Consider the following 26,278-nt stretch of genomic DNA (forward strand, 5'->3'; position numbering starts at 1 on the left):
AGGTAATCCAGTGGAAAGAATTGGAGGTTCCAGCTCTGGAGTTGGATGATGTGGGTTCAAATGCTGCCTGTCACTTAATACCTGAAATAACCTTAAGCAAACCATTTAACCAGTACAGACTTTCATTTCCTCATATGTAAAATTAACTGTGTGTGTGTGTGTGTGTGGGGGGGGAAATAAAGGGAATAGTTATTGGACTAAATGGCCTCAGGGTTTTTTCCACCTCTAGTTCTATGATCCCAATGTCAGCAGCCTCCTAACTGTGGGCATCCCACACAGCTCTATTCTGGGCCTTCCTTTTACCTTTAAACTTTTTGGTTCTAAATTTATGATCTATGACCTTTTCTTGGTGATCCCATTGGCTCTCATGGATTCAATTATGATCGCTATGGCAGATGACTTCTAGCTCTAGTCTCTCCAGAATTCCATTCCCACATAACCAAATACATATGAGACATCTCCAAGTGGATGGGACAGCTTGTTTTGGCAACTGAATTAAAACAGGTTTGTCCAGAAGCAAATTAGTTATCTTTTCACCAATACCTATCCTTTCCCCTAACTTTTCTGTTTTTGCTGAGGCTCCCACCATCATTCTAGGCAATAAGGTTTACAACCTTGGAGTTAGGCTAGATACTTTCCTTTCCTTTCTTCCCCACATGGCCACTCAATGGCCAAGTTTTATTGGTGGTATTGATTTTGCCAAGAAATCTATTATGTGTCCCCTTTTTTCTATTCACACTGCTCCCATCTTGGTGCAGGTCCTTATCATCTCACTAAAACAATTGCAATCGCGAGCTAATTGGTCTCCTACACTCAAAACTACTCTCTCAGATCCATCTTCTATATTCTTGATAAATTGATATTCCTGATGAAGCTGTCTGATATGATCATATCTCTCTCCTTTTCAAGAAACTTTCAGGGGTTCCCTACTGTTTCTAGAATTAAATAGAAATTACTCTGGTTGGGACTGAAAGCCCTTTGCCATCTGGCTCCAATATTTTTTTCCAGACTGAATTCACATAATTTCCCATAATGTGCTATACAGTCAAGCCAAAATGGGCCATTTGTAATTCCTTATATATGACATTCCTTATGCTACCTTCATGAATTTGAACAAATTGTTCCTTATGTCTCACTTCTACCTGCTACAATCCCCTTCAAAGCTACATCCAAGGATTGCCTTCTACCTGAGCTCTTTCCTGATGTTCTCTCCCACCTCTCTTCATCCTGATTATTTTATATTTATTTCATGTTGATTTATCAAGTTTGTCAACTCCCTCACCTACTACAGATTATAAATTCTCTAAGGATTGCTTTGTTTTTTGCCTTTGTATTCCCAGTGTATGGTGCATAGCAGATACTAAAGAAGCAATTATGGAATGAATGACAACAATGGGACAGAATTAAATTGACACAAATCAAAATGGATTCATAATGAGCATTAATTCATATTATAGACACATACCGCCTTTTAAATCAGCTGATGCCCCCACATACTGAAAGTTATCCATATTAATGACATCAATGATAGGTGATACAACCCGGGTCTTGTCCTAAAATAAATATTGATTTTTTTGGAGAGAAAAAAAACAAAAAACAACCTATAGGTAAATAACTCAAAACACAAAACAGAGAAAAGCATTATTAGTATTACACAGAAACAAGGCAAATCAACAGATCCATTTTTATCTGCCAACTCTTTTTGCTTATAGTCATATCAAATGCCCATTCTTTGTCTCCTTCACATTTATGTTATTTATTGTAACATGAATACCATACTGATAATAATTCACTGAAAATATTAAAAAAAAAATCTGTCCTGGATGATTCAGATATTCACTTGTCTGAAGGCAGAGGGCTGGACTAAATGATCTTTCCAGATACCTTCTCCCAGTGACATAAATTATTAGAGTTTTCCAAAATGTCTAAATTATGATCAGAATGTAGGTTTCATTTTGACAGAATTTAGGTTCAATCTGAATTAATTCAATTCAACAATGCGTTAGCTGATGTGAAACAGAAGTAAGGATACTGCTCCTTGGACTTACAATCTGATATGGATACACAGGCAGCACAATGATGCAGCCAAGCGAAGAATAAACTTCCATGGGCACATCTGTGATATGAAAAGTGATAAGTGGTGGTGACAGAAAATGAATTAGGCAGCCTGTCTTCCCATGATTTCATGAAAATATTTTCTTAGTCGCTTCACATACTACTGCTGCCATTTTCTTGATAAGAGTTCATAATGACTTTTAATTGCTGACCTTTCCAAATTTTGATGTTAAGCTGATATTGATTGCAAAAATGAAATTGGAAGACTCTGATTCGCTTGAAAGAACAACAAAAGGTTAATTTTCTCTCCAGAGCAATTAGTTGAAGAACTGTTTTGTTAGCCCAAAGAATGATAAAGGACTTGGTCAAACAAATTAAAAAGAAATGTTTGGTAATACCAAGCAAGGACTTGATAATGTGGCAAATGGGGAAAAGACTCTTGGAACTGTCTGTAAAATGGACATTTTCAAGGAAGAAAATTGAGTCATGTAAGAAGTAAAGAAATAGAGAAGAAAAGAATCATGGGAATGATGGGTTGAAAAGAAAAAAAGAAAGAGTTGAAATTCTATAGGAATGTTACTCACATACTTCTTATATGCATGAATGTATGGAATATAAAGAGAAAACATAAGTCATCACTTGGAATTTTGAAAATGCTACACTGAATTCTGGGCCACTTAAAAATCAAATTTTGAAGTTTAGCTGCTATGAGAAGGACTTTTTCAGACTGCAAAGCCTGATCTAGCTAGCTCTGGCAGGGGTATTCTCAGGAGCCAGAACCACTTACTTGATCCTTCTTCTTCACAAGAGGAATGAATAGGGGGAGGTATTTCTTAGACTTATCTAGAGTCTAAGAAGCACATATACAAGGGGTACTTTCTAAAATGATGACTAAGGCCTGTCATGATCTAAATTCCTAAGATAAAGATGACAGAATACTGATGGCTGAAGCAGACAAAATATTTTTTCCTGTAGCCTCTGATGATGTATTAGGGGACTTCTGTTTATTTTGACGATTGTTCATGCAAATCCCCAAATTCTCCAGTAAACTAATTGTACGACAAAGATAAGATTCTCCCAGAGAGAAGTTAATAACAATAACTCACATTTATATAGTGCTTTTTGGTGGGCAAAGAGCTTTACAAATACTATCTCATTTTATCTTCACAACAACCCTGGGAGAAAGGTTATATTAAGCAGCTAAATGATGCAACGGTTAGAATGCTGGATTTGAAATCAGGAAAAATATCTCCTAGCTATGTGTGGCACCATGGACAAGTCTCATAATCTCTCTCAACCTCAGTTTCCTTATCTGCAAAATGGAAATAATAATAGTGTCTGCCTCCCAGGTTACTATAAATATAAAATGAGATAATATTTTTAAAATGCTTTTCAAATGTTAAAGTGACACAGAAATACAATGATTATTATCCTCATTTTATGGATAAGGAAATTAAGGCAGACAAAAGTGGTGATTTGCTCAGGGCCATACATCTAGTAAGTATGATTTGAACTTGGGTTTTCCTAATTCTAGGTCTAGAATTGTAGTACTACTTTTTGGATTAGAGCCTGGTGTTATATCATTTGGTCAGTTCTTTAGGAACTCAGATGAAAAACAAAGGATTAGCATCATAGGAAGTTCCACAAATTTAGAAGTCTGAAAGAACACTCATCATCAAGAGTTCAATAAGAAGAATGATCTGCTACAACATTAAAACTGTCCTAACTGCCTTCACAGATTTACAGATTTGGATGGGTCTTCAATTATGTAGTCATCTATACAATAACATGGTCCATGAGTGGTCATCAAGCCTTTGTTCAGAGTTGAAGGCAGAGAAGTGGGGCCAAATAGTTTTATTATTAGAATCATGAAATCCACTTCAATCTTAAAATCACCTCTCAATTAAGTTAATCATTCACTACTTTGAATAAAATGTGAATTCGGTAACATTAACATAGAATCACTACATCTTGATCACCTGTGTCACTTATTTAATGGTCAGTTTTGGTAAGGAGAATTCTATGTCATTTATGCCCCTCAGGACCCTGGCTACAATTTTAGTTGTTCAATTAGAATAGCCATTGCCATTCTGCTCATGGTATGACCTTTGATCCCCCGCCAATGCTTTCCATTCTTACCCAATGACAAACTAGCTCTATTTTTGTACTTTCACAGATTCCTTTTTTCCCCCATTAATCCCTGGCAAATTTCTTGTCAAGGAATGAGGAATTAAGGGGAATGGCAAGCATGACAGAAAGAGAAATGAGAAGAGCCAAAAAGTAACAATTAGCTGCTGTAAGACAGAGGTGGCAAGCTCTTAGTCCAGGTGAGCCACGACACTTATGAATACAGCCTGAACCACATGAAAATGTAAATAGGATATGGCTAACAAAATAAATAAAAAGGCCAAAGAAATGCAGATTTTGACATTAAACTTATTTATGGCCTTTAGGGATCCTAACATACAAATTAGTGTCTTCTACTCAAGCTTGACGCCATTGCTATAAAACATAGAACATGCATAGTAAATCAGGAGGTGACCTACTAGATCCCTCTCCTTTCTTCCTGCCTCTGTCTTCGGGTACTTCTAGTCAAGAAGGGTCCCTGCTGGATGACTGCCTTCTTGTGGTAGAGGAGGTTTACTCCTCACTCAATGAAACTATGAGCTACGTCATTCAGTGTCACCAAAGACGGACAGGTCAGAGTGAAGAGTTCTGACAAAAGATGATGCACTGGAGAAGGAAATGGCAAAGAATTCCAGTATCTTTGCTGGGCCTGACTATGATCCACAGGATCACAAAAAGCTGAACATGACCAAAGAACAATGAGTCAAGAAGTGAATATGGTAGAAAATGGAGCTCAGTGGACTAACAGTAGCTGCATGGTGGAGGCTCCTGTCAGGGCTTCTTTCTTACCTGAAACACCCATAAAGTCTCTCTCTAGTCACAGTCTTTTCATGGTGGTAAATGAAGACCTTGATTTCAGCCCTAATAGACTATACCACCCTTCATCCTAAAACTTTCAGTAAATAAAAAAGAGCCTCCCAACAGAACAGAATCGATGTAAATGAAATAGGGGCTCTAACCCTCAGAGGTGAGAGCTTTGACCTGCTCTTTCCCTTCCCCAGCTGGTCCAAATGAATGCCATCAAAGTGGGAATTGCCTCACTTCCCACAACATAAAGGTTCACCATGCACCGAGGGGCCCTCCCAACCTTTGTACTAACTTGGGGCATCTCTTCACTCACCTCTGCTACCCTCTCCAGGAGGGGCTCCAGCCAGTGCTCATTACATTCACAATGACTGTCCAAGAACGTCAGAACTTTAGCCTGTGCTGCATCTGCCCCTCGGACCCGAGAGCGCATCAAGCCTGTGGGTGAGAGTTCAGAAGCTTGTCAGGGGAGAGAATCTATACTCTCTGTGAAAAACAACAAAAGTAATGGACGCTGGCAGACACCATCTATACATTTCCCCCCACAAAACCTTTACAGCCCACTTGCAGGGCTAGAGGTTTCACATTCTGTGTCAGGCTGAAGGGATCAATACCACCCTGTGGTCAGAGACAGAAGAGTAGCTTTTTTTTTTTTTTTTTAAGGTAAAGAACCTACAGAGAGAACAACTGTCTTGTGAGGAAGGCTGTCACATAATTAAAGGCTGATGGATATGTCAACAGAAACAGTAATTTTAAAAACTTCTCTTGCAAAGAGCAAAGAGGGTTTGCTCATTAACTGGGCTCAGAGACTTGTTATCTGCACGCTTGAAATGTCAATAACTGCTAATCTTTCATAGTGCTAATTTTAGTAACAGAAATTGCAAATTCTTCTATTCTTCTAAAATATATCATCTTACATATATATACATATATATATACAAAAATATATATAAATCTTCAAAGATTTAATCAACTTACACATATTTATCATATGACATAAATGCATATGACATGATATATAGATGGTGTCTGTGTGTGTGTGTGTGTGTGTGTATGTGTGTGTGTGAGTGTGTATTTACTCAGTGTGTAAGACTCAGTTACAAGGCTTCTTTGCCATAACACAAAATCAATTATGTTGTGGGTCAAATCACACAACTTTAGACTGTGATGTATAGCAGAGATGTCAGACACATGGCCCATTGCAAGCAGCCCACAGTGTTCCAGAGAAAAGCAAGAGCCCAATTAAAATGTAATTGGAAAATATTTACCAAAATAAATAAAAATACAATAAAACATAGATAACACTATATTGCATTTTAAAACAAAGTCAATATGCAGCCCTCAGGGATCCTTATGTATGGATTAATGGCTCCTCATTCTATTTAAGTTTGACAAAATGTTGGATAGCATTTTTCTCTTACTATTATAATTGTTTCCTTCAGAACAACTATATTTGTTCCTTGACATCCCAGGAGTTCTACTGCAATACTGTCCTTGGTATATGAAACAGAGTGCTACCGCTTCACTATCAGAAAGGGCAGGACATGTTTTAAGTGTTTTTGCCCCCAGGAGGAGAAGATGCATTTTTCTTGGATGCTCAGTTGGACTTCTTGAATGGAACAAAGGGAAGGTGGTTAGCTCCTTTAGAGAGTCAAGCTCATGACCTTTGTTGAATCATCAGGTCACACATGCACAAGTACTAAGTATTTTATATGTATTTTACAGGTCTTGACCAGAATCTGATTCTCTTCATGTAAACTGGGCTGTCCCAATTTGGATAATACCAACTCATCAAACTGTGAAAAAATTTACATCTTAAGACAGGGGTGCTTAATCTGTGAATTTGTGTTTTAAATAATATGGCAACTATATTTCAATATGATTGGTTTTCTTTGCAGTCTTACATAGTTTAATTTATTCAGTTAAAATCATTATTTTGGGGGCAGCTAGGTGGTGCAGTGGATAGAACACCAGCCCTGAAGTCAGGAGGACTTGAGTTCAAACTGATCTCAGACATTTAACACTTCCTAGCTGTGTGACTCTGGGCAAGTCACAATTGCCTCAGAGAAAACACACACACACCATTATTTTGAGAAGAGGTCCATAAAATTCCTCAGACTGTTACAGAGTCTGGGACATGAAAAAGATTAAGAACCCCTATCTTAAGAACAATCTTTTAATTTCTAAATATTTTCCCTTAATCACACTCACTGAAAAGAGTGGCTATTAATTTTGCTAATATTAAAGTATCAGTGTTTAAAAATAATGATTGTTACTACTTTACTCCCTAGTGGACAAAAGTAAGATAGAAAAATATTTCTCAAGTTTCGTAGATATTTTAAAAATATTAAGCAGGGCATTTTTTTTGTCTAGGTTGTCTGAACATGAAAATGGAGCATCCAGTCATATAATTCTGATTTGTTCCACATTTCTGTTTCAAACAGAAGAGGCCAGATTAGGAGTACTAACTATAATGACTACCTTTCAAACCAATAAGATTGATTAGAATATGAAGTTCATGAAACCCATGTAACAAGTTCAATCTATTTATGGACTAGTTTAACGTTACATGGTGGGGAAAATAAAATTCTTCCCTGAACATAATTTTGACTTCCAATGGCAACTGGTTATCTTGCAAATGGGCCCTATTGCCCCGGGGGAAACAGAAGACAAATCAGGTATAGATGAATCAAAGCAAATTCTTCAAAATCCCAGGGTGGGGAAAAACATCTTAGTTCTGTCAACTTCATATAGGAAAATTCAATAGCTAAAAGATTTCTCCAAATGTGAATGAACAAGATATCCAAACATCAAGCTCCCAAGCAGCTCTGAGAAATGAGCAGCTGACTAGATGTTAATTGCACAATATTTTAAGCTTCTTCTCTAGATATTTCAATGTTTTACTCTTGCCTTTGGAAAAATCTTGCCTACAGCTGTCAATAAAGAATGTTCAATGATCCTAACTACTGCACAGGGAAGAGTGATAGTAGCTCATAAGGCAGGAGTTTGTAAAATTGAAAAAGCTAGCAAATGGGAATGTACTTTCCTTTCTTCAGGTGGGTCACTTTCACCTATCTGTCAAACTCTAATGCCACTTATAAATAAAAATCAGATGCTTGAAGCAAAGGACTTGCCATTTCTAAATCTAGTGGGTTTTCATCTAAATTCTAATACCTGAGGGACTGCTGACTAATCAAGGCCTCCTATAAGATGAAGAGACAATTTTCCAAAAAAAGAAAAGGGGAAATCCAAAAAGAATTGTGGTCATAATTAAAAGTGAGATTTTAATAAGCAATATATTAAGCTTTTCATATACCTACCATTTTGGATGTCATATACATACACAGACCGGACATGGGAAGCCAAGATGTGGTCATTTTTTTCTTAAGCTAAAATATGTTGAATTTGATAATAACTAAAAATACAGACACTATTACACTTTGTTGGCAAAACAAAGCCCCATGAAAGAGATTAGGCTATTTATAAAAATAAGTTAATAATAAACAATTTACCTTCTCTCCGATCATTTCTAAGAACCCGTACTTTCTCAATCTTCCCCAAGAGAGCACCATCCTCAGCTGAAAAGGAAAGAAAAACAAACAAAAAAAACCCAGGAGATTCTGAAACTGAGCTTTATAACGATGTAGAGATGTGTTTTATTGCAAGTATAATCAGCTCTTGATTATCCAAGGGCTTTTGAACAGTCTGTACCTCATACATCCCATCTCCAACCCACTGCCCTCCTTTTCTGACTATTTTACTATTAATTTTACAGCAAGGGGAAAAAATAGTCACAGTACTTACGATCATTACTGTAGTCATCTACTAATATGATTTCTTTTATAAGGTGGGGGGGACTTTTCTTAAGCACACTAAAGAAGGAAGAAAAAATATTACAGTTTTTCATTGGTAGGGAATTTATTGGTACTGAATTGAACCTTCCAGCCCCATTCACAATCAACAACTATCAATCAAACAATTCCTTCTGAAAGCATCATGTAGAATAATGGATTGAATGGCCTCACCTGACTACAGTTCTCAGCAACGCCGACCTGGCTTCATTGTGAAAAGTGATTACCACACTGGTGGCTGGTAAGTCTACCCGCCACTGCTTTCGCTGACACCTGAAAGTAAAGAGAGGCAATCATCTTCAGCATAACATAAGATATTAACAATCTCTTAAAGGGAGGAACATGCTCATCCAGCTAAGGAGAATGAGTACTATTGGATTTCACATTTATAAGGTTTGTTTACAAAACTTTTCCAAGGTAGGAGAAACAAATGCCTATTGATAAAATGGGATTTTTTTGTTTTGAAACATTTCTGCATTAAAAACATCACCTATGACATTTGGCTAAATGAGGATACATCACACATGTGAAGAGGCAAAGCACATTACAGATCACAATTTCTACTCTGGACAGCTAAGGTATAGATTTCCCTTTAGTCTGTAACCAGATTCCTAGGCATATAGAATAAACCTAGGGAAAAAAAAGTGAAGGTGAATGATGAACAGAAATTTGACATTGTAATCAATATTGCTAGAAGGAATGCAGTTTCTTTCAACTCAAATCTCCAAATACAAGTTAGCCTAAAGGAACAAGCTTATCAGGTGGGAATGCAGAATACTGCTGGGACCAGATAATTCAGAAATCAAGTCTCAACAAACATGGAAATATAGGATTTATAGTAGAGTAAGAGAATTTGGGGTTTCTGGTAATAGTTAGAGGGACAATACATTATTGTTTTTTGTTTTTAGTGTGTTTTTAAAAATCCTGAAATGTACCTTCCATTGTAGACATGCTCTGATGTTCCACTGTGAGAGGGATGTGAGCCTGGGTTGTCAAAGTCTTTGCAAGAATAGCACAAGCATATCCTCCCAATTATCAAGGCTTCAAGTACTGGCTGGCAATGGACTGTAATTCTATTGTCCAAATACCAATTCTTAACTAAATTCAGAAATGATGCATCACCAGAAAGTGAGCTGCAAGATTTTGGATTTCTGTCAATCTCAAAAACCCATAAATATAATCTACTAAGGGAAGGCAGAATAGAGATGTGCATTAGAGAGATTTGTTGGAGTAATTGAAATTCACCAGTAGAAGATGCCGCCTATTAAGGAAATGGTGAACAGTCTCACCAACCTCAAGTACACTATCTTTCTTGAATCTTCTAAGTCAATTGTTCTAAGTGAGTTCTGCAGACCATGGATGGTGCTTAATGGGTTTCTTAGCAGCAAAGAAAAGATTTCATAGTATCTGGGTAAGGAACCCAGTTGGTCTTAAAAAAAAAATAGATGGAGAAGTTAAGGGAAGGAACTGCCTTTAATGGAAAATATAGATAGATAGATAGATAGATAGATAGATAGATAGATAGATAGATAGATAAATAGATATAGACTGCATTTTGAAGGCATTAGGCAGAAATCAGTGATGGCAAAGCTACCACTCTCCATTGCCAACATGGAAAAAAGAGCCCACAGATGAATCCCATATGAGAACATAAGATAAATGATCTCAGGAATCTTAGTGAATTAATTTTTTCAGCAGTCATATGAAAATCCCTGACTGATGTGAGGGGTTGGGAGGCAAGAGGTGGGGGGAGGAGAGATAGCCTGCTGCAGAATACCAACAGTTATTCACCTTTCTTATAGTTTGCTCACATTCAGTGTGAACGCTTCTGCCAGCATTTACAAGGGATTGATTCATGGCAACACAAAGTATTGAGAAAGAAAAAAATTTCCACAGGACTGAAAGTTTATAAAGGGTTCTCCCTTCCAGTTTTTAATTATATGCAGTTCAGTACCTTCCCCAAGTTTCTGGCCCAAGATTTAAAGAAAATGCAATATTTGCAATTTAAATAGAAGTTAGTGGGGAACAAAAAGATAATACAAGGGATAGGAATTTGGAAATGGGACAGGACCAAGAAATATTTAATCAACAAAGAATCAAAGAGGTCATTCTAAACAGGTGCTTGGACAATATCCAACAAATTTCTATGCATGGATGCACCTTAAAGGAAAATGTATAGCGGACCCCAGCTAATGTGCACTAATGACTGGGAGATCTCCTTCAGATGAGGAAATTTTGTAAATTAGCAAGTGAAGCAGCACAATTAAAAAGCAATAATGGCAGGATCACGGAATGGGCTTCCTCTGTTTATTTAGTTGTGTGGGTAGCTTGGTTTTAATTAATCATGAGAAGGAGGCATAATGTGCCACCAATCACTTTTGGTTTAAAAAACAACAAGAAAGGAATCTGGGCTGAATACTGTACGACATTATAGCTTCTGGACACCAAATCTTTCCTAGAAAACAAATGTACAGGCTAGTGTTCTTAGTGAGAATCAGCATAGTGGGAGATTAAGTAAGCAAAAGCTACAAGGTTCAACAGTAAACCAATTAACAAAAGAAAAGTCATCTAAAAGGAGTCAATCTGGGATATTAATAGAATAAGGACTTCATATTATGAGGGGGCTGGAATATCCAGCACAATTAGGCCCCACTTAGCACAGTGGGAAGTGATAAGATGAGTGGGCCCCGAACAGAATGATTTACACAATGTGGGCTTAGACATCTGCATTGGAATTAAAACAAAGCCAGGAGTATTTATCATGCCAGGAGCATACAAAGTTGACCCAATCAACCTCAAATTCTTTCATCCTCATTCTCTTCCTACAGGGACCACAGCTTCAATGAGTAACTGAAAGTCAGGAAGCACTAACTCTCACTGCATTGTTCAGAAGCTTGTATTGCCACTTTGCATTCTTTCACTGTTTGTATGTGTGCATGAGCACACGCATGTGCCTTCTTTATCTCTCATCTTTCACAAATAGACAGTCCAATCTGCCTCATCTATTCACGAATTATTACAACACCCAGAGGAAATACTTTTAAATGTATGGAGACCCTTTACAGAGGATTTGTGGAAAGAAATCCCCATGGACCAGAGACATGGATAAATTGCTATCTGCATCAGTGCAAGTAGTAATGTTGATGAAATCATGCATCCACAGCATTATAGGTTTAGCCCTGGAAGCTACTTTATGGATTATCCAGCCCTTCTTTTATAAGGGAGAAACTGGAATCCAGAGAGATTAAATGGTTTGACCAGGATCACACAATGGGGTTCAAGGAATCCTTGGTCTGTCTCCAAACCCAGTTATCTTTCCATTGTATTATGCTGCCTCCAAAATATTGAATTACATATGTGTATGTACACATGTGCACACATACATATTTGCCTCCTTGAGATCTGTCACTTTGGTATGCAATTGTGAACTCAGTTTTGCTAGATACTGTCAGATATAAATAATCGTGGTCATTTCATTTAAATGGGAGAGAGAAAAGGATGGGGGAAAAGGCTATTCATGTCATAACAATTAAGTTAATTAGGCATTAATTTAAAAAACCATTTTGGCTAATAGGGCATACATACAACACACACATATGCACACACGAGCAGTACGCATTAATATCCAGCCAAAAATGTCATCGGCTGTGGAAAACTTCTTTATGATGATAAAAAGAGGCTGAAGAATGAGCACATTTATCAGTTAAACAGAGGTATCCCTGACAACCAGTCTTCATCATTCTGTAGCTAGGAAAAGAATGTCTAATAGGAGGGGCAACAATGAATCCTGGTAATTTGACAGAAGCCAGAGACTAGCTCATATTCACTTTTATACCTGAGTCTTCTCTAATGGTAACTGTTGGTTATTAGAAGTCGGCCGGAGTAAAAGCCTAAAATCAGTTCTGCTTTCTGGTGCCAAAGGAAGAAGAATAGCTGGCCTAATTCAGTGTTTAGGGACTGCTTATCAATGATATCTGAGTGATATCTAACAGAGCTGTACCTAGGAATTCTGGTGCCTGAGGAACACTCAGTTTAGAAGGGCAGAAGTGGCAGACATGGAAAGGGACAACAGATATGGGATACAACCCCCTGGGGAAGAGATCTGGGATGGTGGCATCCCTAGGTTAGGGAACAGTGGCACTTGTGAAGTGCAGAACTGGTGAATTAAAGATCATAAGGAAAAATTCTCCTCTTCCCACCATACTGGAGCTCAGGAATAAATCTCTATTATCTCCATTGTGGTTGTGGTCAAAAGAGTAAAGTAACCAAACTCCTAATGAAATGAGCACCTAGTTTTGTTTTATTTTATTTTTTGACTAGGTGATCTAAATTATACTAAATTATGTTTATTTTTAACACTGAAATTTCTAAATCATTCCCATAAATAAATTATATGAAATGAAATTTTATAATTATGGAATTTGGGTAAGTTCATTTTTGAGTAATTCAATACAATTTAAGAGGCATTCCTTAAGTGCTTGCTATGGACAAGACATTGTGCTAAGAACTAGAGGTACACAGTCTGCTATTAAGGAATTTTTCAGTGATAAGGGGTGGATGGAGATAGGGAAGTAGAGAACAACACCCATATAAATAACCAAGAAAAAAGAAAGTGTTTGTTAGGAGAATTTTAAAGCGGGAGTTTTGATTTTCATTAGGGCCTAGAATGAGGAAGGTTTTGTGGAAAGGGACCACCTGAGTTAGCCCTTGAAAGAAGGGTGACATTTCAATAAGTAGAGATCGACTGGACTAAGTGTTCCAGAAATCAAGTGATTGCGTCTCAAGGATACAGCAGAGGAGGCAGTTAGGCTGGAATGCAGACTGTATGAAGGGTTGTAATGTGAGATGTCTGGAAATTTAGGCTAGATCCAGATTGTGAAAGATTTTGATCAGGAGTACATCTTTTATTTGATAGCCAAAGGCAAGCCACTTAAGATTTCTGAGAGGATAAATGACATGATTCTATATCAATGCAGCGCCTGGTGTATAGTAGGCATTTGATATATTTTATTTGAATTGAATATGATCAGAACAGTGTGTTAAAATGATTATACAAAAAGTAACTTGAAGAATGGATTAAATAAGAAACAGGAATACCAGTTAGGAGGCTATTACAATGGTTAGAGTTTCTTAGCCTGGGTCTATTAGCTTTTTAAATAAAATACTTTTACAATAATATTTCAATATAATTATATCCTTTGAAATTCCATGCATTTTTATTTTTAATATTTTTTATTTTCCAAAATACATGCAAACATTTCAACATTCAAAATCATGTGTTCTAAATTTTTCTCCCTCTCTTCCCTCCTCTCCCCTTCCCAAGACAGAAAGCAATCCAATACAGGTTAAACATGTCATGCATTAAACACAACAGCAAACCCATCTCTACTGTAAAAAGCCCACGATTGGTGGGCTTCACCACTCTGCCAAAACACATCTGGTACAAGTGAAAAGGGAGGAAGGTCTGCAGTGAAGTGGTTGCAATGAAAATGGAAATGGATAGATTTCAAAAGATACTACTGAGATGTACTCAATAGGATTGGGCAAGTGATTGGATATATGGAGAGAAAAGAAGACTCAAGGGTGGCTGATAAGCCTGAGTGACTGGGATAATGAAAAGTGCTAAGAAGAGAAGCAGAAAAGTTAGGGTATAGGAGGTTTGGGGAAAAGAAAAGTCTAACTTTTCTTTGCTTAGCACAAAATGCTGCCAAGATATCCAAACAGAATGAGAAAGCCAGGAACAGATAAAGATTGGGAGACTATTTGCATGGAAATGGTAACATATCAGAATATAACCCTTTCTGCAGGAGATCTTTCTTGGTCCCCTTCCTCTTTTTCCCCAAGGTCATCATCTTCATTTTATGTTTTTGTAGGTATAAGCTGACCTTCCAGTTAGAATCGAGTCAATCCAGAGGACTAGTACACAATGCCGGTCTACACCACAGCTCCCCTTATAAATCACCCACTCCGATTCTAATGATGGTGTGAAATATGGCTTTGAGAGGTCCACAGTGTCAAATGCAATAAAAAAGTCAAGGAGAAGACAAAAAGGGGGCTATAGAATCCAGCAATAAAGATATTATTAATGACCTTAAGAGTGCTGTTTCAGTAGTAGGAAGGCAGGAGCCAGATTTCAAGGGGCTTAGGAGTGACTGGGTAGTAAAGAAGTAGAGCTTACGATTTATCAATGATTCTCTTAAACACCTTAGTAATAATTCCTCAAAATCACTCTAGAAATCTTACCTCCTTGACAAACTTCCCCAACAAGCAAGAGCTAAAACTGTCCTTCCACAATCCATGCACCTTACTCAGCCTAAAGCACTACACAAATGAATGCTCATCAAACCTATTCTCTTCCCCTTCTCCTCCCTTTCTCCCCAATAATTCTGTCTGCCAGCCAATTCTTCAATTTGGTAACTGACTGGTTTGCTAGCTGCTTTATCTAGCTCAGGCCCTTAGGTTCTCCTTATTTCTCTGGTTACATTTCACTGCTCAAATGGATCTTCATCTAAGGATAGAAAAGAAATGAAAAAAGGAGAAACTCTTAATTATTCAATTTCACTGCTTGTTGGTAGTGATGGTAAATGGCTTCGAGGAAAAAACGACAGCAAATGACTAAAATGAGATCTGTGGATTCCTATTACCTGAGCTGTGCCTTTCCCCAATTACCAATGATAATTGAGAGATGGCTTTGTATCTGAATTAGTCTTAGGGGTGTGTGTGTGTGTGTGTGTGTGTGTGTACATGTATGTATGTGTGTATGGGTGTGTGTATGCGTGTGTATGTATGTGTGTATGTATGTATGTGTGTATGTGTGTGTGTGTATGTATGTATGTGTGTGTATGGGTGTGTGGGTGTATATGTATGTGTGTATATGTATGTATGTGTGTATGTATGTATGTGTGTGTATGTATGTGTGTGTGTGTGTGTGTGTGTGCGTGCTCGCACGTTTTGGGTGGTGACTGGGAAGTGAACATGGGAAGGAGAGTAGGCAAGTATAAAAGCATAACCGGAGCTCATTAGCTGCAGAGCAGAACAAATCGCTTCAGATACAAACTTAGTTCAGTCAAAGTAGACACGGCCTAGGCTTGTAAGTAATGTTGTTGTAAGTAATTTTGCCCAGTCACATTATCGCTGCCACTGTGGTACCACCAACTAGGCAACCTACCTCTCTGCTTTCTCTCTATCATCACGGCAACAGCAGCAGGAACATTTAAGAACTCTTCAGTAAAAGCAGGCAAAAATGCCAGCTTAAAGGAATACCCTCAGAGATGAAAGACAGGGATTCTTAAGCTTTTTTATGTCCTGGATGCCATTTGAGAATAATATTTTTAAATGCATAAAAATATAAGTAGGGCTACAAAGGAAATTATGTGGAAATAAAATTATGAAAATATTAAAAGGACAAATCAATGGGCTCCACTATATCCACAGATCCTTTGTGTTAGGTCCATGAATGTGTGCTTAAGATTCTGTGGTCTAAAAGAAAAGGGTTTTCTCCTTTCTACTATCTTCTCTCTTCCCTTCCCCAGAGGCGATCATATTGCCAGGCAACTGCTAGGTGTGAAGAGAATTAGGCTTCTTAGTTTAATTGTCTCTGTTGAGATTCTCTCCTTGAGCTAGAGTCTATGTCTATCCAATTTATTCTGCATAATCCCTAGCATGCAGGAGGTTGTCCAGTCAATATGATCTGCTACTAATGATTTTAAATCTTATATGCCACAACATTATTATCCTCAAATAGTCCCCCTCATAACCATGACCATGACTGGTCATTTAACAGCCCCAGTACACTGAGCATCATATAAACCCCACACAATCAGTATTTATTAAACATCGATGTGTGAAATGTACAGTACCTGCTACTAGGAGAGAATACAAAAGAAACAATGATATTCTTGTCTTCAAAGAGCTTACATTCCGTCTGCACAGATCAGACAACCAAGTGCAGAACGCTTAAATGGCAATATGCTATGAAATGCATACTGTAAGTCAGAATCTGAACATATAAATCCTGGGCAGCAAAAGGATATGATATGCCATTTAAGTTCTCAGACCTTCAATTACTCATCTATAAACTGGAGTAAGAGTGCATATGCCACCTACCTCAAAAAGATGCCATAAAAAAAGAGTTTTGTAAAAAGTCTAAGGGCTACACCTCTTGTAATAATTGCACTAATCATTGCGCTCACAATCATATTCAGCACATTTTTGGGAAACATGGTCCACCATATTTTGAAGGAGCTGGCAATGATAGGAAAGAAAAGCCAATTAAATGATGAATGACCAGGTATCTTTGCCAAGAATGCTGCGGACAGTAAACTTAACGCACGGTGTTCTAGGACGCAGCTACTTAAACTGTGGTTTGCAACCCACATGGGTCTTGTAACAATATGGTAGAGTCACAAAATTATGATTTTTTTTTTATCAGTAAATGATTTGTAATGAATTTTACAAACCTATATGTCAGGGGTCACATAAAAATTTCTCAGATAAAAAGGGGTTACAAGTGAAAAAAGTTTAAGCCCTAATGTACGACTTGGCTACTGTGGGATCCAGTGTACACGACCTATGCCAATGACATAGCAACAGGAGCAAATGGTAGTTTCACTTATTTCTTGTACTGAGAGCCGATTTCAGGTTTCCAGCAATTATATGGCACTTAAAATGTTCTCAAGTCACCATGTGCTCCCAATAGGTCTTACTGGAACAAATCAAGATATAAGACCTGAATGTAACTCAGCAGGGGTCAATATCAGATAGCAAATAAACCAGGTTAGGAAATTAAAAAGAAGAAAAAAAAATTCGCTTTGAGATGGCATAATTTACCTCCCCAACTCCATTTTTCCTTGCTTATATTAATGACTGACTAGGAAAAAAGTACGTTGAAAACCCTACTCACAAATGCTGCTGCTGCATCTTATCTGGGAGTTATTTTCATATTTTAATGGTGATGTCCTAACATATAGGAGCAATCTAGGCTGTAAAGGAATTTGGATGCCAAGCATTTATTTAGAGCCTATTATGTGCTAGTATTGTACTAAGCCCTGGAGATACAAAGAAAAGCACGTTATTCCATGAAAATAGCTGTGTATGATCTGGAAAGACTCTTAAGAGGCAAGGTACATCATAGGGTAACTTTCCTCTCTTCCTAAGCCTAGAGGAAGTGGCCAAATAACCACCTTGGGACAACTCTGGAAAAGGAGTTAAATTATGGTCAGACCTCCTCAGGGTATCTTGAATGATGACTCGGTCTTGCCTATATATTTCCAGGATACTAATTTCCTCAAAATCACCTCTGAGAGTAGAGAGTGAGGGAAGGGGAGGGAAGGATATCCATGGGCTATTCGGATTATCTCTGTGCATTCTCCCTAGTCCCTTCCTCTCTCTCCATCGAGGCTACAGATGAGGCCTACCAAAATCATCAAATGATTAGCCTTTCATACCCTGATACACAAAGCTATCTGCAAAATGGATATTTTGGGTTCTCTATGTGGGTTCATTCAAAGCCATATTTTATACTATCATTAGATTCAGAGGGTGATTTAGGGGGGGAGGGGGGAACTAAGTAGCTGTTGTGTAATGTTTCTTTAATTAACAATACACACTCTCCCTAATCCTCCAAACAGTGATAATCAACTCATTTCTGATCAACCTTAATAGCCCAAGAGCTGATTCTACAGGCACTCTTTTTAAATCTGAAGAGAACCAAATCCCAAGATACTTAAAATCTCTGCAGGACTCATCTGAAATTAAGCTGCTTAAAATCTCTTTGGTGAGAAATTTGAATAAGTCCCATTAATCAGGGAAGTTTGTCTCTCTTCCAAATTAACAGAGCTAGAAAAGGCTCATATCGCAGGGCCTCTTATAGTGAAGCTTATGAAGTAACACTGGACAAGAGCAAGCTTGGAAAAGAAAACAACTATCCTTACATCACAAGAAACCAAGCCTGTCTCCTCTGCACTTCACTTCCTTTGAAGTGTTCTAATCCATTTGAAAAGCCAAGACTTCTAGGGGAAGTTCCCTCAGCCTCAGCAAGTCTCCCTTTGTAGAAGCATTAAACAGCATCACAAACATTCTCATATTTAAATTCTCTTTCCCTTCCTGGCTCCTTGTCTGTTCTCTCCCTTCTTCCCTCTCCCCCCCTCTAACTTTGTCTATCTCATCTCCCACCCCTACCCAATATACCCACAAAACCCAATGGTTCCAGCATCCACTAATTCAAATGAATGTGTATTTATTAAATGTACATACAGAAATAAGGGAAAGCATGAAGAAAGTAATTTGAGGAGAAGAGGATCAAGAAAAGTTATGGAAAGGAAAAAGCAACTGAACTGAGTCTTAATAGAAGCATGGGTTTGGAGGGAGCACTTTTTAGGCATGAAGCAGGAAATGATAAATCTTGCCAGAGAAAAGCTGGTAGTAGGCCTGTCATCACAGAACTGACTGGGAAAACTGTCCCTACCTGTATATGTATACTATTTAAAGGGAAAAAACACATAAGGTTACACTAGATACTTTAAATATTTAATCTGACATTAGCTGAAATAAAAATCTCTTATTCTAAGAACACTATCTGCCCATCAAAGCCAGTTTTTTAGTGACAAAATTTTAACCAGAATTTTTTTCAGTAGACAATCAAGAGCAATTGAAAGTTGAAAAGATAATAACCCCTGTTAGAAGTGACAAAGCTATCCCACAACCTATCTCAACACATTTCAGACATTACTTGTTGCTCATCATTTTGGAATGAGATCTACTTGTAGAAATCAACCATTGTATGTATTCAATTCTAAATCATCTATTATGGTCTGTTATTCAGTCCATTTTCCCCACCACCTTTTAATCACAAATCAAGCTCTTTACAGAAGGAGTAGAAAACATCTGGAGCTCTGTGGCCACTTCCTAGAAGCTTTGATAAAAAGTTCAGCAGGGAATAAGCTATTGGCTAAGATGAGGTTTCTGCATTATTTATAAATTTGAATTACACCATTATCCTTGTCGTTGTCATCATAGTGAATTGTGTTGGACACAATGGGTATGCTGAAAACATAAATGGATCATTAAATATCTGCTTTATTTTTAATCTATAGTAGTATCTAACCTGGTCTCCAAGGATGAAAAACAAATTGATTCAGCCAGTAGCAAAAACAGATAGGATGGGATTAGACCTGTGATTTCAATATTTATGGGACTTCCCAATGAGAAAGCCTCTTCCTCCAGGACAGGTTCACACTTTCTCTCCAACTTGTGAGATGCCCTGTTAAAATAGTTGCTTGTGCCAGAGCTGGGATTGAACTCAGATCTTCCTGTCATTCCATCCACTATACAATGTTATCTATCTCTTACTGAAAATTCATTTTATTTTTTAGCCAGGTCTCTAAAGAAGGAAAGCAAATATGCTGTCAATGGCAAGATATTTTTCAGAAACATAGCTGTAAGGTGAACAAGGAACAAATGTGACTCTTCATTTGTTCCACTTTATCAGAGTCCCACACAAGCAATGCAACAATAAACATCTCTGCTGACATAAGTATTTTAAATTTGCTTTAAGTGATCCAAAAGGATCTTCCTTTATCTGACAAAACAAAAAGATAATAATTTAATTTGTCCCTGGAAATTCTATCATTACAAAATGAAAAATTCTTTCCTCTGGAATCCTGAGAAAAAATTTGCTCTATTCTAACTACTGAATAAATAAATGGCAAAATGGAAATACGTATAATAACATCCCAGACAAAAAAATACATCCAGAAACATATTCTTGTTTATAATTTCCATTCATTAACTACTCATAGATAGCTGCATTTCATAACCTATAGAAATCCCTTCAGGGTCAGGCAGATAAAAGACAACTTTCTACTTAATGTACATGAATGGAGGCAGAGGTGGTATAATTGGGAAAATACCTACATGTCAAATGATGGAGGGCCAAGGTACACTTCTGAAACTTACTAGAATTAAAAAATAACTTGTGGCAGGCACTGTGTTGAGGAAACAGAGATAGAAAGAGGTGAAATGACCTGCCCAAGATCACAGAACTAGTAAGTATCTAAGGCTAGATTTGATCTCAGGTCTCCTTGAATCCAGGACTTGGGTGAACCACTTTATCTTTCTTAGATCCTGTCGGATCATTTTGATAATGTAGTGGTTGGACAGGTGGTCTTTAAGATAATATTCTAACATTCTAGTCTCCTGGGGCCGATGCAATATGACTAGCTTTGCTAGTTAAAAATCGTTCATCCACTATATAGGAAGAGTTCATTAGAATCTTTTCAGAATTGGTCAACCAACAGTGAATTCCATAGACCTCATAACCCTTAACCACAATTTAATTCAACTGACATTTATTAAGTGCATACTATGGGCAAGGCACTGAGTCAGAAGTCAATGCACTGAAAACAATCCCTGGCTTCAAAGGTCTTTCATTTTATTGAAGAGTAGGAAAATTTGGGAAAGGGAACTTGAAAAAAAAAAAAAGAAAGAAAGAAAAAGATAAGGGAAAAACATTAAAAACTGGAAAGTGAAGTGATTTATGCTAAGTTATGGAAGACTATATCTTGACCTCTAGAACTCCTGCCTTATCCACCCAGACCTTCCCAAGTTGTAAGAGACCTAGGCACAGTGGGCCCACTAGGAGATGGCCAGGTGATTGAGAAAATGGACTGCTGGACTTTCTTTCTTTGCCAAGAAAACCCCAAAACAGGCACAAAAAGTTGGACATGATTGAACAAAATGGCTTCATTCACCATCCTTGTAACTTTCCAAACATAAATCCTTATCCCCACTTACCACACTCTTGTATTCCTCCCCATTAGAATATAAGCTTCACCAGCATGGCTTTATCAAGAACTTATCATGCCGAAAATAACTCTCCTGTTGAGTTATATAGACTGTCATATTTATTTCAAAATATTGATCGGTTTTTTTCTGATTCTTTTTTTTCTTTCATCTTTTTATCAAAAACTTTTGTTATAAGGACTGTCTTCTCTGGCAGGGGGAAAAAGGAAGGAGACAGAGAAATTTGGGTAAAAACAAAAGATATCAATAAAATTTGTGGGGTTTTTTTTAATAATGCAAACTTCATGAGAGTAGGGAGATATCTCTGCCATTGTTGTCTAAGTTTGGCACATAATAAGTACTTAATAAACACTTTTCATGAATTCATTGATTTATTAGGTGGGTGCAAATAGGAAAAGCACCACAGATGGCCCCTGAAGAATAAGAGGTAGAGATGAAGGAAATATATATGTCTAGTCTAAGAGATAGTTTGTATAAATTTACAAAATACAAACAGCAAAGAGGAAATTTCAATGTGAATATGCAAAAAACAATTTTGGAAAACATAGGAACTCTGATCAATGTAATGAACAATCTTCATTCCTGAGTACCCATGTTGAAGTGTATCAACCAGCCCTTGACAGAGGGGTGATGGACTTAATACAAAATAAGAGAGATATACATTTTTGGACATGGTCAATGAAGGAATGTGTTTTGCTTTCCTATGTACTTTTGTTATGAGAATTTTATTTTTCTTTCTTTTTTTTTCCCCCGCCTGAATTGAGTAGAAATGGAAGGGAAAGGAAGGTAAGAATGAGAACAGAAGGTATCACAGACAAGATGTCACAAGGGTGACATCTCTGAAAGTTACAAATTGATTTTTTTATATACTTGAAAAGAAAATGATGCTCTACAGAATATTTCTTCTTTCATGTATAATACTCTCTGTTCTATAATGTACATGAAGATGTTCATATAACTTAGTGTTTATTAAGTTGGAGCAAAAAAAACTTAAGGAAAATAATACAAGTTAGTAATTCAGTTTGTCTGGGATGTACAGTATTTGAGGGAAATGAGGTGACTCATCTGTATTTTAGAGGCAATAGGAGACGGCAGGTGGTTTTTAAGGAGAGAAGTGATGGGGCCTGACCTGTGTCTTAGGAAGATCATTTTGACAGCTATGTGGAGGATGGATTGAAAAGGGAAAAGACTGGAAAAAGGGAGATAAATTAGGAGGCTATTTCAATAGTCTAGGTGACAGGTGAAGAAAACCTCAAACAGGATAATAGCTTTGAAACAGGAGAGAGAGTTTAGAAGAAGTGAGAAAGAAAGAGGGACATAAGTACAGAAATTGTTACCAGGAGAAAATTTCAAATTTTGAGATCATAAAGGTGTCAGTATTGGAGGATGGTGAGATATTAGGTATCTCCATTCTTGAGGGAGAGGGAACAAAGGTAAAAGTTACGAAAATTGAGGTGGATGGATGACAACTCAGCCCTAAACAATGGGAAGTGCATATGTCTTGCCAGAAAAAGCTCTACCTTTGGAATGTTTACTTTATCAATTCCCCTGAAAGTCAAAATCAAGTCTCCAAAATAGTATTATTATTGCATCTTTAGTAAACAGAATGAATTTAAATAAGAAGAATTAATTTGCTTTGTTTTAGTTAGGGAAAAAAATTAGAACTAAAAGTTCTGGGGTTCCTTCTTTAATATCTCAAGGATATATATATATATATATATATATATATATATATATATATATATATATATATATATATATATATATATATATATATATAATTTTGTTGGCGTGGCTACTCTCTCCACTGACATACATCACAACTTTTCCATGACTTAATACATGGTCTCCAAATGTTGTCAATGTACAAAGGATCATTACTCTCCCGACAGTTTGTTGATGAGATTCTCCAAACTTAGCTAGACTGATCCTTGAATAACCGGCATGTAATAACATCACCCTTTAAAGACTTAGAACTTGGTAAGGCACTGGAATGGCATAACCCCATCACAATGAGGCATTAGTGGAAAAATGAAGTGGAGAGATAGGCTCTAATCACCAAGTAATATCAGTGCTTTTTACTTTACAGAATAATTTGCCTCTTTTTCATTTTGTTCTTATGGGCCTATTTGTTTATATAGCACTCATTCCTCAGGCTTTCTCTGAAGGGGATTTAAGTAATAATCATTTCAGGAGTGCTGAAACAATGACAGTGAGTGGGAAGTAAGTAAAAACAGGGAAGAAAGGGGAGAAAAGAATGAATTGCTACACAAAGAGGGGGGAAGATTAGCAAAGGCAAAGAACAGTGAAATTAGGTATTAATTAGACTAAACCCTAAAAACAAGTAGTCTGCTGCCTTACAAAGGCTGTAAGCACTTTTACTGGTGAGGAATCTGAGTAGCCAACCCCAAGCAAGCTCTAGAAAATTTCTATGGACCTAAGAAGCAGGAACAATAGCCGCAAGTAAAACCCTTCTGTTTTCCCCAACCCTTAATTGGTAGTAGAAGGAAAAAACCCTGCAGATCTTCTAACAGATCAATGACAGATGAGGCTGTAAGGCAGTTAGACCCTCATTGACCTCTGTAGGTCTCATTTTCTTAATCTGTAAAATGAACTTGAAATAGATGAGTTGTAAGTTCTCTTCTACTTCTGAATCTATGATCATTAAGTATCAGAAGCTGGGGAATGAAGAGGGCAGAAGAGAGGAGAAAGAAAAGAGAAGTTACTTATAAGGGAAGAAACAAGGGAAATGGTCTTCACTGGGATGTAACAGGAGGCTGAGATAGGGCATGGCCAGGAGAATAGAGAAAAGGAGGGATACAAGATGTGTCAGGCATCAAAGTCTCTGTGAACCCACACTAGACCATTAAGACAAGTATTCTTTCCTCTTCTCTTTGGAGTTTCTTCTCAGTGTATATTTAGGATTTCATTCTTGAGAGATTTCCATTCTTCTTGGACTGACTTTACCTTTAAAATTTATGGTTCTGTTATTCTGAAACTGAGAATTCCAATATGAGCATATCAAAATATAGTTCAGACACAATATAATAGCATGGAATTATTTGGATATTGGAAGAAGCCTCTACTATGTGCCAGGCACTGTACTAAGTACTTCATAAATACCTTATTTGATCCTCTAAGCAACCCTAAGATGGAGATACTGAAGGGTGAATATTCCAGTTCTCAAAAAAGGGAAGTGAGTGATGTCTGAAAATTACGGCTGGTGAACTTGATTTCAATTTCTGGCAAAATTCTACAATGTGTTATTAAAGGAATGGTTAGTAACTATCTAGAAGTGGAAGCAATGATCATTGAAAAGTCACCACAGTTTCATTAAGAACAGGCCATGCAAATCATCTCCTTTTTGGTTTTTTTTGACATAATTAGTATTCATCATCATCAACTACTATACAATTCCTTTAAAGTCTGAAAAGTATTTTATTTGCATTATATCTTTTGAGCTGTTAAATTGGAAGATTGAAGAATAATGTAGATACTGTTTACCTAGATTTTTGTAAAGCTTTTGATAAATTTCCCCAGTTACTCTTTCAGAAAGACAGATATGGAGGCTAAATTATAGTACAATTAGATGGATTTGTAACTATTTGATTAGCCACATCACTTTATCAATGACTTGGATGAAAAGAGAGATGGCATAACTATCAGATTAACAAGTGATTTTTTAAAAAACTGGAAGGGACAATTAACACTTTGGATAACAAAGACATAATTCCCAAGGTTCTTGACAGATTATTGTACCAAGTTAAATTTAAGAAGTCAAAATTTAATAGGGATAAATGTAAAATCTGAACTCAAATGGGTTAAAAAAATTCAGAACAGGAGAGGCCTGGTAGGTTAGCAATTTTAAAAAGATTTAGGGGTCACTTATTAAGTGAAGGGGGTAATATGGCTTCTGAGAAAATTGTCTTCCAATATCTGATTTTTCTTATTTACCTTGGGAAGTACAATTAATTGCAAAGTGAGAGATTTAGGCTTAACCTTTAAGAAACAAAAAATTCCTAGCCCTTAGACTTCTCCTCCCTCAATTCAGGTACTCATGTAAAAGTTGAATGTCCCTTTGTTGGGCTGTGTGGTAGTAGAAATTTCAGGCAAAGGTTGGGCTGAGAGGTCAGCTAACTACTGCCTTAATCTATTCATGAGATAACAAAACCCTGGATTAGGTTAGTAGAAATGACAAATGGAAATAAAGTCATGAATGTGAAAGATCTTTCAAAGAAAGAAGTAGGAAGCCATATGGGTCTCTGGTACAGTGCTGGATAAGGCATTCCCAAGCAGATACAATAGTGGCATTTTTCAATACAACAAAGGGCCATACAAGACATCAAAGTCAATAACTTTCTATGTGAATATAGGTACATTAGTCAACAAACTACTTCAATTTCTTAGTATGTAATTAGGGATAATTTGCCAACTACTTGTCAAGAATCTTCAATGGATTAAAAAAGATCCACAGGAAAGAAGTCATAGGAAATCCTGTAAAAGTGACTCAAAAGAAAATAAAACCCCATACTTGATTCAGTACACATCTATCTTGGTGATTAGGGAATCTGCAGGTCAAAAAATAAATGTTCAGAAATGGATAATGAATATGAAACTTCTGAATCTATTTCACCTAGCCT

General features: G+C 37.0%; 1 protein-coding gene across 1 annotated transcript in view; it reads right to left on the reverse strand.

Moving 5' to 3' along the window:
- GALNT2 (polypeptide N-acetylgalactosaminyltransferase 2) overlaps nucleotides 1–26,278 on the reverse strand; it is a 250,693-nt gene that overhangs the window by 40,742 nt on the left and 183,673 nt on the right. The window contains exons 4-8 of the mRNA XM_074262371.1: nucleotides 9,012–9,110; nucleotides 8,791–8,858; nucleotides 8,499–8,564; nucleotides 5,303–5,424; nucleotides 1,466–1,553 (exon numbers count right to left, since the gene is read on the reverse strand). Coding sequence (XP_074118472.1) covers nucleotides 1,466–1,553; nucleotides 5,303–5,424; nucleotides 8,499–8,564; nucleotides 8,791–8,858; nucleotides 9,012–9,110 — 443 coding nt within the window. The remainder of the gene's footprint in view (nucleotides 1–1,465; nucleotides 1,554–5,302; nucleotides 5,425–8,498; nucleotides 8,565–8,790; nucleotides 8,859–9,011; nucleotides 9,111–26,278) is intronic.

Source organism: Sminthopsis crassicaudata, chromosome 4, assembly GCF_048593235.1.
Source record: "Sminthopsis crassicaudata isolate SCR6 chromosome 4, ASM4859323v1, whole genome shotgun sequence".
In the NCBI taxonomy this organism is placed as follows: Eukaryota; Metazoa; Chordata; class Mammalia; order Dasyuromorphia; family Dasyuridae; genus Sminthopsis; species Sminthopsis crassicaudata.